This window comes from Neolamprologus brichardi, chromosome 15, assembly GCF_056152115.1.
Source record: "Neolamprologus brichardi isolate AB-2024 chromosome 15, ASM5615211v1, whole genome shotgun sequence".
In the NCBI taxonomy this organism is placed as follows: Eukaryota; Metazoa; Chordata; class Actinopteri; order Cichliformes; family Cichlidae; genus Neolamprologus; species Neolamprologus brichardi.
The window spans coordinates 22,440,720-22,460,690 of record NC_142118.1 but is presented as its reverse complement, the minus strand read 5'-3'; the positions used below and the strand labels follow the sequence as shown (position 1 = coordinate 22,460,690).

Here is a 19,971-nt window from a genome sequence, read left to right as displayed (position 1 = left end):
TGGCACTCATGGCAAAACAGAGCCTACACACAAAATAACTTATTTTAAATTCTTTGTATTAATAATTTACTCCTCAAAATTATGGCTGACTTATCAACATACATAACCAATATAAAAGTAGCTATAATACATGATAGGAGTCTTCCTGTAAAACACAAAACATTTACACATTTAGTTGTTGCAAAGGTCAAACACCATCATTTAATCTCAGTATAATACTAAACACTCTCAGAAATGTACCCACTGATACGACTGAAGCGAATGATACAAGTCAGATTTCATAATGACAAGCAGTTTGTGTAGGACATATTTCAAGTCTTTGCTTTTGTTACTCTTGCAGTGAGGTTCAGCTTTTATAGCCGGGCCTTGTTAACCCTTCTGCACTTTTATATCTTCATATATACGCTCTCTACCTGGTTACAGGCAGCGTCCTGTTGAACATGACTCCTTGAGGCTCTGCAGGGTGGAGGCCTGCAATAAAATCTGTAGTCCAACATTAAAGGAGACGACTGATCAACAGCAGATGAGGTCGCTGACGCTCTGATCTGACGTCGCATGTAGCCGGTTTTACAAAGGCGAGTGAAGCCCGGAAACACGGCGCCATTTATCTCATAAATCAGCAGGACAGTAACCAAACACTGGACCTGTGGGTGGATGTAATGTCTCCGAGTGTATGCACTGCAACTGGGAATAAAAACGGCAGCTGGTATGTCAAAACAAAACAGAAATGAAGGTGCAGCACATCCGAGGGTTTTCTGATAATCTTGTATTCCAGATGAATTTAATATAAAGTCTTGATTGCTATTGGTTGAAACACCTGAATGCGCGAGTTAAATATCGGATTGCCAATCAGATCAAGCATTGTACCAGTATCATTGTGACTGAATGTTTCCAGTGCAACAACAAGTAAGTTGTCTCATTAATGAACCAATACTGTAGGTGCAAGACCAAAGCAGCTCCTACACACGTGGAGGCGTGGCTTCACTGATGCTGTACAAGAAATGCACTGAAACCTTAAATTGTACCAGGTAGAAACATCAAAGTGCTTGATTTCAACGGGCCACAAAAATTAAACCTAAAAATACAGATTTTATCATTAGAATGACAACATATAGACTTGGAAAACTAATCGACATAATATAAGAGCCAGCAGAGGACTGTCACTTGCTTTATAAGTCTCTGTAGGGAGTTGTGAGTGAAAGTCAGAGTACATCAGCAGTTTCTGGAATACTGAGACCAGCTCATCTGGCACTGACAATGATGTCATGTTAAAAGTCACTTAAAACATATTTCTTCCATATTTCTGATGCTCAGTTTGAACTTCAGGCAGACACGGTGAAGAAGACTCTGTGTGAGTCACTGTCATGACTGTTTGTGTACGTGACCAATAAAGCTCCTTTCGCTTCTAGTATGTTTATTCAAATGTTTAGTAATAAATATGAAGTGAAAAAAAAGTGTTTGATCACAAGTTTATTTTGTTTAAAAGAATAGCTCTATATAGCTTTATTATCAGTTTGACCTTCAGATCAATCTTTACCTCAAAGGAGAGGTCAGAGGTCAAATGTGACATATTCTAAATATTTTCTATATGTTAATAATGCACACCACAGTTAGGTATAAGGCTTTTTGTCAATTTATGACCAACAAATTATAAAGCTGACATTGAAATCTCGGTGAATGTCAGCCAAATTTAAATGGATTGTTAACATGACCCCGCTCTACACCCCTAGAGCGGAATACATTCAAAACTTTTCCAGCTATCATGCTCATACAGAGAGGAACAGCAGCCTCACAACAGAACTTGTTGTATCCTGAGCTTAACCTGAGCGGTTGCTATGCTGGGTAAAAAACAACAAAAAAACAAAAATTTATAACAGAAAGTGCCACATCAGAATTCTTCTTCTGCGTTGAAGTTCAGCACTTTTGAACACCCATCCATCCACCCCGCCCTCCTCGCAAAGCTGACTTCGTGGCTTTAACATGTACAGTCATTCAACACAATTATTAAAATGTAAAAGACGTAGGTGACACCACAAAACCCACATAAAACTGCCCTCACACTAACTCTCACTCTCCCCTCAGTGCCGGACTCCTCTGCAGATATCTTTCTGCAAGCGTTGTAGAGCGATGTGTAATGGAGAAATGCGGACGGACCACCCACCCTGCCGAACCTGAAACTGGGTCCACAGAGGCCAGTTACTCTGTTTCCACAGGTCACTCATGTCCGACTTGTTAAATTTGTGAACCAGGAAGAAGACGGCGTGTTCAAGCTACAGCTGAACAAAGACATCTGCTGTGCAGAAAGGAAAACGGAGTTAAAACGTAAAGCTCCGATCAGAAAAGCATCTTTTCCTGACTCTTCATAAACAATTTCAGCTTCCAAAGCAGAGCGTAGGCCCGACAGCACAGTCTCATAAATCTCCTCTGAGATGAGTTACAGCAGCTTGGGGACGCTTTGGTGTGTCAGACGAGGGGCAGGCATGTGAAAATAGCCAAGATCATCACGCCATCGCTCATGGAGAATGTCCAACCACGCAAAGAAATAGTCCCACTGAGGATTTTCTGACATTTGCAGCCATGTATCATCAGTCTGAATTCATGAGAGAAGCTCTCCTGCAGAAGTCTAAAGAATTGGATTTTATTCTTTTATCCATGTGCTGGAAGAGGCAGGCTTATGTAGAGTGTGAACATTCAAAATCTGCCACATTCCCATTAATTAGACACCAAAACACTTAAAAAGGAGCCTTGTTTAAACATAAAGATAGCTCTCTCTAAAACTGCAAAATGTGGAAAATTTAACATAGCCAACATAAGAAAACATTTGACTTAAAAACAAATAAATAAAATAAAGGATTTAAGTGAGATCTGCGCTTTATTCTCTGCAGTTTGTTTCATTGTTTTTATTTTTTATTAACATGAATTTTCTTTGTGCTTCTGTCATTTCATACATCTAACCTTCATAACAATGACCATGTCAAAATATATTATTTAACGAGAGTAGTGGAAACTTTACAGACACACTGAATGATTTATTTTAAACTTTTAAAATAAACTCCATTGTTTTTAAATAGGTGCGGCTCGCACGCCACAGTTTGTTGCTGTCATGTGAATCATTTGCTTGAAGATTTAAGTTTGCGTCTCTACAGACTGTAATTTTCTCTCGCCTCTGTTTCTAGAATAATATACTGCTGTTTGTTTGTATAACACTTATCAGAACTAGTTTTACAAGGGCTCCGTGAAAGCACAAAGAATACAAATCATATACATAAGAGTGCACCAAAACCAAAACTACAAACTCTAATGATAAGTTATAATATAAGCCATTAGTTTGATGGAGGATGTCTTGGAATGTTAATAAAATAAACAAAAAAAAAATTAAAACTCACACTTTAAGAAAGCTAACAGATATAGATAAGTCTATAAAAGTGATTTAAAAGAGGGAAGGTCTTTAAAGCACTCAGAAGAATCTCAAATAAATGGTAAGTTAAAAATGCAGTAATATGTTGGCTTTTCTTGGTCCTTGTAAGAAGTCTTGCTGCTGCATTTTCAACAATGTGAAATCTACAATGCACATTTACAACACCGGTTTAATATCTAGCTCCTTCGGTCTGTACTTTGAAGTGTTTCTATGCATTCATAAGCGTGTATGAGTGTGTCATGTATAAAAAAGTGATTAAAGGTAAGGAGGTGTGTGAGTTGGTTTGTTGTGTTAAAAGCTCAGTTAGACTAGATGTAATTCCAAAATTCTGAGTGATGCGTCCTGAAAGACCAATTAAAGTATCTAATCACTGTGTGATTGAGAAAAGTTGTTGTAGGTTTGATTTATTAGACAAAACCTTTTTTTTTACACCTGGAAAAACATGCACAGTGTTTACTAGACACTGAATCCTGTGACTGATTTATGACCCGCCAGTGCTGCAGTGACAAGTTAAGAGTAGGTGGATTGTAATGAACAGTGATGGGATGATACTTGTTCTATTGTGCATGGAAAAGCTCAAATATGGGAAACAGACGAGTCTACAGGTGACACCAAGAGGACTGTGTTATCTTTCTCCTCCTGTTGCTCGTCATCACCAACATGCAGGTGACGTTTTCACACGAGGTGAGCAAAGTTCTCGGGGGCCAGTATTTTGTTGGGATGTTGCCTAAGTTGTCGTCAGCTATAACCCCACGGTGCCCATTTTTGGTCCTGGTTTTATCGTTTTGAGTGGAGCTATAAGCTGAGGTCATGTGGTTTGAACTCCAGTAGATGGAGAGGCTGCAAAAACAAGATGGCTGCCAAGCCCGCCTTGAGCTCAATGCATCGGCGGCTGTGCTCCCCTGGGAGACCTGTGTCCAGACTCAGAGGTGGAGGAGGACAGATGGTGAAAGACATCGAGGTCTGGGACTTCTTTCGCCTCTGTTTTGTCTGCGGTCCCCTCCGCGTTCGGTCACGGTGGACCAACCGGTCGGGGTTTGACGTCAGAGGGGCGAGGATGCGGTTACGGGCCTCCAGGACCGGCATAACGGAGATCAGAGGCGGCAGGCTGTTGGCTGGGCTGCTTCACTGTACACAACAGGCAGAAGTAATAACACACATGGGTGGATCTGACTCCGTGACTTCATGTGGATCGGTCTCCGTTTTTTTCTGCTCTGCTGTGAAAACAATGGAGAAGCTCATAAAGACAAGAGAGAAGGTTTAATATCTCAGACAGAAGTGCTGTAGCCTTATTTTGTTGGATTTTATTTTGATGGATGGGCTAATTTAAGTTTACGAGTGAAAAACCAATCCTCTAAGAACAACACAAACCTAGAAGAGCCTCAGAGAGCGCGTACCTCCGCCAAGCCATATCCCACAATGTCATTGTTCAAGAAACTGAATAAAATTCCAGGAACCGTGCCTTGATCCTGATCTCCAGCTACAGTTTAGCTAGCTCTTCCTTCACAACTAGATTATTTTTTTTAGCTTCAAAATAGTTCTGAGAAAGTTTTCAGCTAAGTTTTCAGCTAAGTTTTCAGACGCTCAGTCCACTTTAGGTGAGAGGTGAGGTACACCCTGCCCATCACAGGACTGACACATAGAAACAGACAATAATTCACACTTAAGTTCATTTAGAAATGAAAATTAACCTAATAGAGTGCCCAGAACCACAAACACAGTGATTCATTTAGAAAAAAAAGATTAAAATATAGCAACTACAAAACAACTGGATTTCTGTGGGATGTGGGTCTGGCCTCAGGTGCAAGAGGACAGGTGGGACAGAGTGACAGGTCAGGTGACTGGCATACCTGTTGTGCATTTCCCAATTAAACACTCTTCCTCTTCATGCTAAAGGTGCAGAGCCGACAATGCAAACACACACATCAGATACGGAGGGCTGCTGCTGGGCTGTGAACTGTTCTGGGAAGAGGTTTCGAGTCACTGTGGAGAATGTGCTTCGCCCACAGGGTTATGTTTGTGTACCAACAGTTTCTGTGTGTGCGTGTGCGTGTGTGTGTGTGTGTGTGTGTGTGTGTGTGTGTGTGTGTGTGTGTTGTGTATGTGTGCGCGCGCTCAGCAGTGCAGTTAAACTGCTGGTGGGCTGTTGTCTATACAGAGTTGAATCCATGGGCGCTACAGATTCCTGTTACAGTTGCTTCATGCAGCAGCGACTGACCTGAAATTCAAGTTAAAGATATTTGAGACGAGGCCAGGCTTAATCATCCTAACATAAGATAGGACTGCACAGTTCTTAAATGTTTAGTTTTGTTCATTATTTATCTCTGTTACACAGTTACTCGCAGCACACCAAATTAAAAAAAAGCCAAACAGGACAAAAAAATTCTCAGGTTTTAAATAAACCTACAGGTTAGAGCACCGAAAGAGAAAATAACTAAGCTATGATCTGCATCTACAAACTCTGTAGTGTCGCTATTTGTATTCTTGTATCTATGAACAAAGTCAAATTACATTCCCAATCTTGTCTGAAGCGAATGCTGTTTGAAATGAAACAAGAATTAACAAGAAGGAAGGTTTTAAAAGCTGGAGCCACAGAGGTCACATAAAAAGAAGTGTAAAAAAAACATATATTATATTAATAGATTTACTTAAAGTTATAAGGTCACACACACACACACTCACACACACAAGTGGTGTGAACCTGTGAGGTTGCCCATAGGCCTATGTAAGCATCGTGAAGAATACCTGCTTTAATGTCACAGTATGGATGGCGATTGTCTGCAGAGTGCTGCCATCTAGCGCCAAATGTCATAATTACATGCTAGGCATTACAAAGCATTCACAACAACCATGGCTTATTGTGACAGTTATTAGTACTGGTTGTCATAATATTCTCATTTGACCTTGAATAGTTTCACATTTATTCTTAGTCAAAGTTATTTGCAGCTGAAAAATGCTGTAAGAGTCTTGGTGCACATTAAACACTTTATGACCACAACATAATTAATATGAACTCCCATTTTTTCCTCATCAAAACTGGGCTCAGTTTGTTTCAGTGAAGTTTTTAATCATTTTTTAAAAAAAAAAGATTTTAAACCCAGTGAGCTGGGTTTTTAAATCTTTGATGTCAAACACTGATCTGACCTGATTTCAAGGACAGGTGGAGTTTAGTCTTGTTAGTTTTTAAAGGTGGGTTAACTTAATTTATAGATAATTTATTTATATTTATAATGTATAAATTTAAATAGATTATGGATTCAAACATTTTCTTTCAATTTGGGTCTCAGGAAACAAACTTTGGTTTGGCTCAATTTTTTTAAAACTAGTTTTTCTTTTCTTTTTTAATTCTTGGGAATTTGGGAAGCTGTTTCTCTTTGAACATAAAGTGTTTTCCTGGTTTTTCCCTCTGACTGTTTTCTGTATTTCTTAAAGGAAACTGTCTGTAACTTATTTAAAGCATTTTTGTAGAATAACAGATTGTCAGAAGCGTGTCTGCGTTTAGGTTTTGGAGGGGAGTTGCACAGCTTTTTAACTCTGGTCGTCATATTCAGACCATGACGGCGCTGTTTCAATCTGTAGATGCATCCCTGCTGAAGTACAAAGATACTGGACAGTACAGGAGCTGAAAAAAATGAGAAAAAGTGAGAATATAAGATCAGGCTGTAAAGATTTCACTAGTGTTGCCAAACACAAAGCCTGAATACTTAGTGTGTGTTTAACTTTAAGGTGGATGCATTCAAGGTGCAGACCACCTCCAGGCATCAGCCATGTCCTTTACTATCATGCTGTTTTCTTCACCCTACACTCTACCCTACAGTACAGTGCCACTGGGCCATTTCTCTACACCTAAAAGTGAAAAATCAGGGACTTCACCAGGTTGAACACATAAAAGAGCACATTTTTTGTGTCACGTTGAAGCTCTTGTGGAAAGCTGCATATGTTCAGACATGTCTCGGAAAGTGTGAACTCTGTTTCTGTGAAAAAGCTCGCTCCTCAGTGAGTTCTAAAATAGATCTCTGAGTACGACGGTGTTTATTTTTTCTTGGCTTCTGGTCAGGATAACGCTGCGGTTTCAGAGGTAAATATCTCTGAGCAATGCTTGCCAGGTTTCCACCAACATGACTGCAGATATTCTCGCAAGAGTCAAAGCCGCAGCGTTGGCATTGTCAGTGCTTTGCTTGAACTTCAGGGCTCCTTTGGGAGATATAACATTTTATTTATGTTATTTTCATCATTCTCAGAAAAATAAAAATGACTTGAGGAGAAAGAAATATTATTTTGACACATCATGTTTTTTATTCCTTTTAGTGTTTTTTAATAATAAACAAAATGTTTGCTTTTGTTTGCACATATTACTCAAATATTACAGTGTGTGTATATATGTATGAGCTATGTAATAGGAAAGGTAGCTGCAGTATAAAATGTGATGTATTGATGTTTATTGTACACATGAATCAGAGCAGAAAACCCACACTGCACTTTTCTTTTTGCTGTATGTTAAAGAGCTCTGTCCAGTAAACCACAGTGATTTTGACTGGTTTCAGTTACTCTGTGATATTTTTACAAAACACATGCTGCTGTTGTCATGGTTCTGGGTCATTTTGAGCCAATGTTTTTGCGTTCCTGTGTTTTGGTGTTAGTTTGTATTATGGTTTATTATTTAAGGTTACTTTTGTAACCCATGTTTGCTTCTTGTACGTTTAGGCTCCCTCTTTGTCTCTTTCTCTTTGTGTGTCTGTGCTCATATGTTTGTGTGAGTCCTCATGTCTTGGTTCCCTCTTCTGTGCCCATGTTCACTTCCCTGTGTGACATTCTATGTTCCCCCCATCCATCATGTTTATCCATGTTTCCCCAGCCTGTCATGTCTCTCTTGTCCCCTCTCTCTCCCCTGGTCCCTCACTACCTCTTCCGTCTGCCTTTCCTCCACTCCTCTGCCAAGCCCATGTGTCAGTCCTGCATTCTTTTGTTTCCTGTTTTATTGTGAAAGTCTTGCTTTCCTTGTTCAGTGTGTTTAGTTTTGCTTCCCTGGTCTCGTTGTGTCTAATTCATCTCAGCTGTGTTCCTCATGTGTTTTCTGTTCCCTCATCTTTGTATTGTGCATTTAAGCCCTCTGTTTCCCTCTGTCCAGTGTCACGTTCTCCCTCATACCAGCTGTGTTCTATTCTTTGAGCAATAAACCTGAGTTTTTGTGTTAAAGTCCTGTCTAAGAGTCTGCACTTGGGTCCAATCCTGCCTGCCGCACACAGTCCATTACAGCTATGACATAAAATCAGTTGCAAACCCAGAAACCAATTTTTTACAAACATTCACATAAAAAGAATAAGAATTTAAGAAAGAAAAAAAAGAAATAAGATCTTCAGAATGAATAAATAATGAAGGACTAAAATTAGTGGGAGAGTGGATTCAAGACATACAACAGCGAACAAGGGTTTTAACACAGTTGGGGTTTTTCTGTAATGATACATATCACAAATTCACACACAAACATATATTAAACACACATATTAAAGGTTATTACTCATTGTTTTCTAATTAACAGAACTCTAATTGAGAAAAGCAGCAATCCTACAAAACTCTGTCCTAATGTGGTGCATTTTCTTTTAAAACATGCTTAAGCTGAAATGACTACCTAGTATTCTCTATTGTTAGCTGGCTGCCCACCTACAGTGGAGGCCAGTCAAACTGTATTAGAAAGAAAATATGAACAGGAAGCTATTAGCAAGTCAGAATCATAATGTGCAGTGTTTGCTGTATTTTTATTTATTTTTTTACTGTGTGAAAAAGAAAAAAAAATGTATATATATTTTAGCTTCTCTTCCTCTTTATTTAAGGCAGCTTTCTTCTGATTGGATGCCCCTCATAAACAGAAGATTTGAACAGTTGGCTGGTGGAGCTTATAGAAAGGGTTGATCCTGAGATCATCATATTAGTTTATGTTTTAGTATGGAGGACCAAAACTGCCAAAATGAATAAGGAAATAAATGACAAAAAAAATCAATTTAAAGTACTAAAAATAAACATATGAGGAAGGCACATGTGCAGTTGCATGCTGAAGCAGAAATGAAATGTGTCATGGTTCAAGTTTCTTTAGCTCTTTCCTTGTGTATCACCTCTTCCTTATTTTTTTTGCGTCTTGTCTGCCTTCACCTGGTTTGTTCATCATGCTGACTGCTTACCTGTACATGACCCCTGGCTATTTCAATAAAAAATTCTACTCTCTTGTGATTTTTTTGACCCTCCATATATTTTAGAAATGAACAGTATCTATAAGACAGAAAAACAGAAAAGCGCAACAGATACAATGATCAGCTGAGTATTTGACAGTGAATGTTATCTGAGGGACTTGTTGATGTAATGACAACACGAGGATGGTGGAGATAAAATATCAACAGAACACCATCAGGTGGAAGGCCAGGGTCGCTACAAGTGGCAGGTGAGTTGAGACAGAGGGCGGAGCTGAATCAGTAGGCAGAGCAGTGGATGGGATCGGCGTAGTCAGTGGGGCTAAGATAGAAAGCAGAGCTAAGGTAAGAAACATGGTTGATATAGTGAGGGGGGTTAGGGAGAGAGAAAGGCACCGTTTGAGTGAATCATGGATGAAATCATAGATGGTATAAAAGACACAGGACAAAGCTTTCTGGTCTCGTCTGAAAAGTGAAGCAGATGCAGAAGTGCCTTTAATCTGCAGTCTTTCCAGTGGCCACCAGGGGGCAACTCCTGTGGTTGCAAAAAACACCTCTGGATGGTGTAGTAGAAATCTATGGGAAACTCAAAACCTTCCTGAATACTTTCTTGGGTAGTTTCATATTAAACTGAATAAATCAGAAGTCTTTAGCCAATTAGTGTACAGTCTGTGGTTTCACCTTCCGTGTGTAACACCTGGTTTGAAAAAACAAAACTGGACTTTGGGTGAAAAAATGTGAAATAAATGTTGATCATACTGAAAATTACCTGTGACAGTGATCCAGCTGGGTGGAGACTCTCAATGATGACTGATGTGACATTTGTAGAGGCCTTCATCAGACAGGGAAACATGAGGAATGGTCATGTGACCCGTAGACTCAGTCCTGATGAAGGAGCCATCTTTATAGAAAGCAGTTGGGAGGTTTGAATGTGTGGACTTTGATTTACAGAGCAGCGTGATGCTGTCTCCCTCCATCACAGGAAGCACAGGACTCTGCAGGATCACTGGGCCACCTCAACACAGACACAAACTACTGCATTTCATCCACTGACACACAGCTTCACCAACACAACTATACACAATCTTCTTACCTGTCACAGTGATGTTGACGGTGTTACTGGTTATTCCCTCTCCGCACTCACACCAGTAAACACCACTGTCCCTTCTGAAGCTGTAGGTGATGGTACAAGACGAACCGACTTGTTTTCCCCACCCATCTCCACACCGACTCCTCTGTCGTTTGGGCGTGTTCCTCCTCACAGTCCATCCAGCATGGCTGTCCTCAGCCCCACAGCTCAGAGACAAAGAGTCACCTTCAAACAGCTGAGAGCTGCTGGGGCTCACAGTCAGACGAGCTGTGGGGAAGAGGGAAGAGTGAGAGACAGCATCTGCTTTCTTTCTAACGTCTAGCAGAGGGCGACTCTGACTTATTAATATAGAAGTCTGGGGGACATTGGCCCTATGACCTCACTAAACAGCATTGTAAATCATAATAATATAATATTTTAATTCTTTTGAACACAAGTATTGTATAACAGAAATATAATAGGCCAGATTGATGATCAGCTAAAGTTCTGATTTTATAATTGCCTTTCACTTTCCATATCTATATGTAAAATGGTGACTCTGTTGTGGAATTTTATTTTTATTATCATGTTTATGCAATCATTTTTATATTTGCTGTAAAACGCACAGCACAAAGGGTGCATGGTTAGCTCAGGATGTTTGGTACGATGAGAGCTTCACATGAACAAACTCGCTATTACAGGAAATGTCACCTGTGACCTGAAAGGTGCTCGAACAGAATATTGTTACATGAGCAAAAACTCTTTCAGCACATATCCAGTGATGATCACTGTGAGTGACATTTAGCCTTATAATATTGGATCTTTCGTGTTTTTGAAGTTTGACTAAATCATCAAACGGTTGAGCTTTCCACCGGTCATAAATTATGATTATTGTTCTGAAGCCAGTTTCAGTTAGTAATAATAACTATAATTAAAAATATTGTGGAACACATTGGTGCTTAAAAAGGAAATGACTGCGACTTTTGAGTTAGCAGTGAGTGTGATTGTGATGTGGCTCTCAAACTGAAGAAGCATGATTTAGAGCTCTGAAGAATGGTTAGCGCGGTGTTACCCTCTCTGACACATATTTAAATGCCTCTATGCTTTTGTAGATGCTTAGAAAAAAATCAAACTGTAAATACTTCATATTTTGATAGACATGTGCCTCTGTAGCTACAACAAAAAATGTACTAACCTTAATTTTTGTGTGGCACAGCAATGAGGTCAGATCTAAAGAGACAGGACACTCAGGTTCATTTAAAGTTTCACACACAATAAGACAGATGAAGTACTTTATATATGAGAAGTGCACTCACAGAAGAACCACAGTAGAATTGTTTCTGCCATTCTGCTGCGCGTTCACTTCAGAGTGACACAAACAAAGCTGCCACAAATGTGGTCATTTTAACATGGGGTCTATGGAGATTGACTCATGGGCAATAAGAGAAACTGCAGTTTTTGGCTCCTGCCAAATGATTAATATTTAAGGCCATCATTGTCAGCATTTGTCAACTGCTGAGATCTCTGTGACAACTCCTGCACCATCAGAGTGGCATACTATGAGTGGCTATCAATATAGCCAGATTTCTTTGCATTAGCTGGCTTAACAAAACCTAAAACCCCGCCAGAGATGACTAGTATCATGAAGGTGGTTATCAGCTTTCTCTGTTACCCCTTTCTGATAAATCAGAGACATTATCAGAGGAATGGAGAGAGCTCTATAAAGAATATAAAGACAAGAGTGTAATGCTGCATGCAATCATTAATCATGGGAAATAAAGATCATCAAAGCACAAAAGAATATTATCCTGAGTTGTATTTATTTCACAGCTGCTCGTTCGAGCTCTGAAGCCTTTTGAACATTAAATGTTAGTCAAGGTTCAGGTCTGATTCTGTCCCGTAGCTTCATAAAGTAGACAAAGGAAATCACTGCAGTTTGTCAACAGATCAAAGTGAACTTTTATTTTTATTGAGTGATATTGTTGCTGATAATTAGCCTACAGACTGATCTGCTTTCTAGTGGCTGCAGCTCCAATAGAGTAAATGAATGTGAATGCATGCAAATTCCATTCATTGCTGGGTGTTGTGTTTCATATATAAAGAGTGAACATCTAGGCTTACATAATACACAGTGTTGTCTGACAGTCCCTTCTTTGGGTGTTTGCCATGCATTATCTGGACACATACAAAAAGCAGCAGAAGTCATCGGATAGTTTATAAACACTGATGGGTTAGATTTGGTAAATCACATAGATTAGATATTATATAGGAAATATATCAAATTTGCAAAGATTATGAAATGGGGAGGTAATGTTGGATTTTGGGGTTCCTGTATATGTGGAATCTCTCGTCTCGGGCTACGACACACAGGTGTTAATATCGCACTCCAGCTGATAGGTAAGCACCCAACTAGACCGTGTGTGCACTGCAGTAAATCTGAATTTGTTCATGTAGTGACTGCTCGCCAGAAAATGATCGCCAGTCTTTAAACTGTTGATATCCTGAATGATATCAAGTAATTTAAAGACCGAAAGAACATTCCGGTTAATAAGGTAGAAACTGCAACACGTGTTCTCATTTATCCAGGTAAAGAAAGAGTTTCCCCAGGGGGCAATTCCAACAAATATAACATCACAGTTTCTAAAAAATTTTAAGTGACTAAAAGTGACTTGACTTATTATTTGGATGTAGAACACAGTGTCGGTACAATAATGATGAGTTATAAATATACTCGCAAAACAGGTGATTTCTGCCAACATAAGGGAAGGTGTTGGAATTTAAGAAAAAAGGCAAAAAAAAAACAAAAACAAAAACAGAGAAACATCGAGAAACACCGCGAACGTTCCAGCAGGTGGGTTGACACCTCTCAGCTGCTTTGCTAATCACCAATGACTGTAGAAAACGTCACCAACACGGTTGAGTACGAGCCAATGACGTACGAGCCCAAAGAGCGCGCCTACTCAACTGACCAATCATCACGCCCCTATGGTCGCAATCTGAAGGGGGGGAAGCCAACTCGGCGACGTAACCTGAGCCCGGAGTTTCTTTACTCGGTTGGAGGTGGTCTGTGTGGCCGGTTTTTCTCCTGTATTTATTGAAGGACTCCGGGATCTTGGATCTGCACTGAAGAGTAGTAAGTTCTAGCAGCCAGTTGCTTAGTCTGCTAGTTTTAGCTTAAACAGAGCCCGTATGAGAGCAGGAATCCTGCCTTTGGGTAGTATTTTTCTAACACCGGTAACAGCTGACCGTGCCAGCGTTAGCTCGCCTCACCTGACCGGCTGAAGCGAGCCAAGATGCTAACTTATATTAAGCGGTGTCGATTTCCGCTACTGTACAAAGAAAACGTGCACCCATCGTGTGCTGTGTAAATCAAAGAGTACACGCCGCGTATTAATGTGGGGTGAGAGTGGCTCTGTCCTCTCTGTGAGACGCAGTTGGTAGCCTAGTTTAAAGTCAGACTGTGACAGGTTTGCAACTGACTGCACCGAGCAGTGTTTGTGTTGACGAGCCGGAGAGTTTGTAGCACAGATCGCTTATCAAAGACTGGCAGTAATCACTGCTAAATCACTACGAGTGATTTGATTCTACTGTGACTCACCAGTGTCATTATATTAGGAACTGTGTACAGATGCTGAGCGTTTTCTTGAATGTCATTTTGTGATGTGTTGCCTACTGATTTTGGCATTATGGATATTCACTCGGCATCACAGCAGCCTGTACTTGCCAAATCTATCAAATTTAATGAGTTTGGGAGTTTGAGCTGGCATAAAGCACAGAGTAATGTGAGCTCCATCATTTAAGCTTCCTACTTCCCTCCCTTCAGTGTTAATGAGTATAGAGGACAGGTCTGAGTCTTTAATTACAAACCAAACAAGTAGCCAAGAAGAAAGAGCTTAACATTTTACTACTGCAAAAAAAATATATATATATAGAAAACGGACAAATCAGCTGTTTTAGCCATTTAGAAGACAACATCCTGATTTTTCATTGTTTCATCTCCTGAAAACACAGGTATTTGTATTATTTTACATGAAACTTTTTCCCCCTCTTGTTTCCTGCAGTCTGACACTTGTGCCCATGCTCCATTTCCACACCTCAGCTGCCAATAACCACTCAAGAGGAAGAAGATGATTTTCACAGGTGGTTCAATCCTGTCACCACAAAGATCGTGCAAAAACCCCTCGAAGTAAGTTATTTATTGTGATAGACTTAGTATTAGAGTTGTCATATGTCTGAAATTTTTCCAAAGTGTTTCCAAGTTTTTTTTGTGAGAGAATAAACCAGCTTTTCTAGCGAATAACTTTACCCAGGAAACACTTTGTGGTTTAAATGAATTATCCCGTTGTCTATATTGTTTCTTCAGGATGTGTCTTCAAATCTGCTTATGGCTTTTTTTGGCGCTCACTTCGATAGTTGACACTCTGGGTAAGTAGCTGTTGTTTAAAAAGCTTTTAAAGTACTGTTAAATGTTTGGTTACATTAGACTGCTGTAACTGAGCACAAGATCAGTTATTACTGACTTTATTAATAAGTTATAAAGTCATTTCTTCCTTCACCCTCGTATTCCTCACACCTCTCTTCTCTCGCTCATTCCCTGCTATGGCTGTGTGATATTATATGTATCGATTTATAAAATCAACTTTTACTGCACTGCAAACAACTGCACTCAGAAAACAACTTAAATATATGAAAAAAATATGATACTATTCCCTTAAAAGTAAATACTGGCTAGACAGTGAGCTCCCTTGGTGGAGGTTTGCACTCTTGGAGTGCTTCTTGTTTAGTACATGCATTTCTGATGTATATTTTTATTCTTAAACCTTTGTCTTGTTTCCTTTGTCCTTCAGACTACAAAAACATCATATATCCCCTTGGCCAGCAGGTCATTCTGCCATGTAATGCTCCTGGAAATATGGTAGTCCCCGCCATGCAGTGGTCCAGACGTGACCTGAAAGGATACGTGCTGCACTATCGTGATGACCAACTTGATCCAGACGAACAGGATCCGTCTTATACGGGCCGGGTAAACCTGACCAATACCCACATGCAGAATGGGGATCTCTCAATGATACTGATGAACATGACGACTGCTGACATTGGAACATACGAGTGTATAGCCTTCCAGAAAAGACCAGAGATGGGCTATGAAGTCCTCAGCATCATAAACTTGAATGTCAGTCAGTCAGGTGAGTTTGTGCTCATGTCAAATGATGACACTTTAAAAGAGTTTTCACCTCCCTGACTGCTGACAATTCACACCAATGCATTTTCTTTTCTCGACAGATGAAGGAAGCAGAAATGGAGTCAGCAGTGGCGCAGCTACAGGAAGAAACCATCTTGGTCTCATTGTGTCACTGTCAGTTATTGCAGGGATCATTCTGGTGGCTGGTATTCACTATATCTATATTAGGTGCCAAACAAACATTGGATCCTCACCTTCCCCCCCAATATGAAATGATATCAACATCTCAGCATGTCTAAATTAGAAAGACCCTCAAATTTATTCCAAACATCTAAAACCTAAAATGACAGTTAAAAGCTGGAGTCGGGCTTGTAGTAAAAGCACAGAGAAGTTACTTAGAGTAGAATAATAGAAGCTCGGATCCATTTACCTTTTAACCTACATTAAGCAAATTCAGATTGTGGTTCGATTCTGAACTGAATGTTTCCTAATGCTGGCCGTATATATATCACGTGATCGATTGGCTGGGATTTTTTTAGAGATTTCTATGCACTGTTTACCACTAAGAGCGCTGTGGAGCCCATCGAGAATGAAACTTTAACTTTGGTTAAAAAAAATTACTGAAAGAATTTATATTTCATAACGAGGTCAACAGAGCAAACATTATGGCGCACAATAAGTTCATGCACCAAATTTGGAACGAGTCCAAATTAAGTTTCTTTCAAAGCTTTACTTCACAATATGAACCTTAACAAGTCCTACACTAAATGTGTAAACCTTATGCAAATGTATTTATTATAATGCACTGAAACTTTTTCTTATTTATTTATTTGGTTTTTAGTATAAAGGTGCTTTTAAAACTCCTAAATGAAAAAAGGTCCTACATTTTCCTGACAGAATTTTGTGTGTTTTACATCCAAGCACAACTTTCCTGAAAAGAGAAACATGTTTTTATTGAAGTTACTTTCTGCCAGTATAATGTTTTCATGTTTGCAGATCCGTTTTGTCTTTAGGTTGTTCTAGCTGCCAAAAACAACAGTGTTGTGGTGCTAAGAGGGAAAAGTCCCGTAAATTGTTCAGTAAAATTTAAATTATGAGTGATTTTTACTGACACCGTCTTGGTGTTTTCGAACTGGACATGACAATGAGGGATGGATCTCTCTGAAAAACCGAGTTTACTTACAGGGTACCCACATGCTTAAGGTATTACCCTGCTTCATCTCCCTTATGACTCTCTTGGGGATCATGTTTATCTCATAAGACTAGAAAAAGGTGACTGACAGCATGAACTCGTCTGGGAGATGTTTACAGAGTTCACAAAGTAAATCGCCAGTCGACCCCAAGCCGTTCAAGTATTTAAGCATTATTATATTTTCACTAAAGCACTGCATTATACTGAAAAATAGAAGCCTTTAACTTTGAGTAGCATTCCAGATGTGGTTAAGTATTATGTGATAGATACTGTATGGTAGACAGTGTGCCCATTAAGCATTAGGGCACTTTATTAGATACTTTATCAAATGTTGAAAGTTGAATGTGAAGGATCATAGTCAGAGGGCTGTGGGACATTGGCTACCAGCTGCTTATCACTAAAGGAAAGAAAGGTGATTCATGCCTTACATTTTTATCTTCTGTTGTTTTCTACTTCATGGCCTGATTACAGTGAATTTATGGGACCATATTGTATGTTTTTTGTGACTCCCCAAGAAATGCATTAGGCACATACAGAGTATACATTTTTGCAGCAATAATAACTGTTCTTTAACTGTTGAAATGGATGTTTTCAGGTACATGATCACATTTTTACCAGGTTAATGAAATTTTCTTGGTATCTCTAACAAAAGGGTAATGATAAGTGGCCCTATCATTATATTTATAGCGACAGTTTCATGTCTTTCAGTGTGGTTTCCTATGTTACACTATTTAACATTGTTTTGTTTTTGTTTTTATTTTCTTGGTCCAAAAAAGTTTGGGTTTAGTATTTTACAAAGGACAAAGCATCCATACTTTTTACTGTGATGATGACATGACGACCACTAAAGCCTTGAAACAAACTTTGAATATTTGTTCTTACTTTGTGAGTCTGTATATTGCTATGAACTGTGCTTTTTTTTTCTTTTCTTTTTTTTTACAAAGGAACATTCCAAGTGCCATCGTTTCTTTTGTATGTTCTGCACATGCTCTGTACAATCATGACCCTGAGACCAATAAAGATCTATTTATTCTTTCACTTGAGTGTGCCGCTCTTGTTGACTCTTTATGGTTCACGTAACGATAATGTAGAGCAGAATTTGTGTTTTTTATTCGTTTACATTTTTGTTTCCTCTTTAAATGTTTAGCTTTTGTTAGTTTCACTGTCTATCCATCCATCCATCCATTCGCTTCCGCTTGTCCTTTTCAGGGTCGCGGGGGGTGCTGGAGCCTATCCCAGCTGTCATAGGGCGAGAGGCGGGGTACACCCTGGACAGGTCGCCAGTCTGTCGCAGGGCCAACACACAGGGACAGACAACCATTCGCACTCACATTCACTCGCACATTCACACCTAGCGTCTGTTTCAGTGTCTGTTTTAGTTTTTAATTGAGTATATGAGGACTGTCAAATGGAAGATCTAATTTCCGGATAGGTGTGACGATACACATATATACCAACCTCCTAATGATAAAATGGATCAAGTTGATTTAAAAAATGTTAAGGACATTTTGTCTATATTTAGCTTTGCTAGCACGTAATTATAGGTTTGGTTAAAGTCCCCCCGCCCCCTTTCATTAGATCTTTTTAAGACATGGTTTAATTTGGCATTTGGCTTTAGTTCATATTTAAGAATTATCTTGATCTGTTGACTTCCTGAGACATGGACAAGAATAACTGGTGAACTACAGACAATACAGCTGATGTGCAGAAGTTTATATCTACAATATCCTCAAAATATCTGTTAACAGCAGATTTTTTTAAAAAAAAATTTTTTTTGAATTTTTTGAATATTTTTCATTAGTTTCTGTTTTTATTTAGTTTCTGATTTAAGTTTAGTTTCAGGTAGTTTCCAGAATGGCTTTACTTGGCTATTTTGTAACCCATCAATTCTTTATATTTTGCTTGGAAAAAAGGGAAATTCAGCAGGTGCAGCAATGCTTGAAAGTAAATAGTTGATATGAAAACCTTTATTCTTCAGCACAGTCTGAACTCTCTGAGATAGCTTTCTGTCGTTTCTTTAAGTATCTTCAGGAATAGTTCTCCAGGTTCTTGAAGGACATTCCAAGCTCCTCTTTGGATTTTTCTGTTCAGTCCTCCGTCAGGATGATCCCACACTGCTTCAGTAATGCTGAGGTCCAGGCTCTGGGGAGGACAATCCACTGCACTGGCTGTGCGCCTGGGATCATTGTGAAGCTGCTGCCATTAAGATATTTTCCAGATGATATTTCATGGTGAATGAAAAACTAATGAGACTTTTCTAGGTTTATAATTCCATCAGTTCTGACAAGACCTCCAACAGCAGCATGTTTAACAAATGGCTGTATACCCTTAGTGTTGTACCTGTCCTGACCTCCCCTGTACATATTGACAACAATGCAAACTAAAAGTTTCAAGTTTTGATTTGTGTTACCATTTATTTGAAGTCCAGTTCTTGTGTAATTTGTCATACCTCAGCCAGGGCATCTATCGGAAAATCTAAACCACGCGCACAATTATTATGCAAGTTATATTCTTGAGGATTAACTTTAATATGGAACAAAACCTGTGCTCAATGCAAAATGTTAATATACCGGAATGTTTGGCAAAGGAAATGTTAGTCTGGACATTCTCAGGGCGAAGGACATGTGTGCACGATTATTGGGAAATTAAAGTGAATAGCTTAGCTATTTCAAGAGTGCTTAAAAGTCCTTTTGAAGGACTTTTTGCAATTTTTTTTTATCAGTGTCTGTTACGTGGGGCCAAGAGTGATGAACACCTCATATAGAGGCTGAGAATAGAGAGGCTGCCATATTGCGCCATCGGCCCCTCTGGCCAACACCAGTAGGCGGCAGGGTAAAGTGTCTTGCCCAAGGACACAACGACCAGGACAGAGAGCCCGGGAATCAAACCAGCAACCTTCCGGTTACATATACGCTTCCCAACCCCCTG

The 19,971-nt window shown here is 39.4% G+C and overlaps 1 protein-coding gene and 1 pseudogene across 1 annotated transcript; one reads left to right on the top strand and one right to left on the bottom strand.

Annotated features, from left to right (window-relative positions):
- Nucleotides 1–9,803: 9,803 nt before the first annotated feature.
- Nucleotides 9,804–11,206, bottom strand: LOC102781376 (low affinity immunoglobulin gamma Fc region receptor II-b-like; annotated as a pseudogene).
- Nucleotides 11,207–13,697: 2,491 nt separating this feature from the next.
- Nucleotides 13,698–16,952, top strand: LOC102781663 (butyrophilin subfamily 1 member A1-like). The gene is made up of 5 exons (XM_006793494.3): nucleotides 13,698–13,802; nucleotides 14,731–14,855; nucleotides 15,033–15,094; nucleotides 15,517–15,855; nucleotides 15,953–16,952. The coding sequence occupies exons 2-5, from the start codon at nucleotides 14,797–14,799 to the stop codon at nucleotides 16,120–16,122; spliced, it is 630 nt and encodes a 209-aa protein (XP_006793557.2). The 5' UTR covers nucleotides 13,698–13,802; nucleotides 14,731–14,796; the 3' UTR covers nucleotides 16,123–16,952.
- Nucleotides 16,953–19,971: the final 3,019 nt, after the last annotated feature.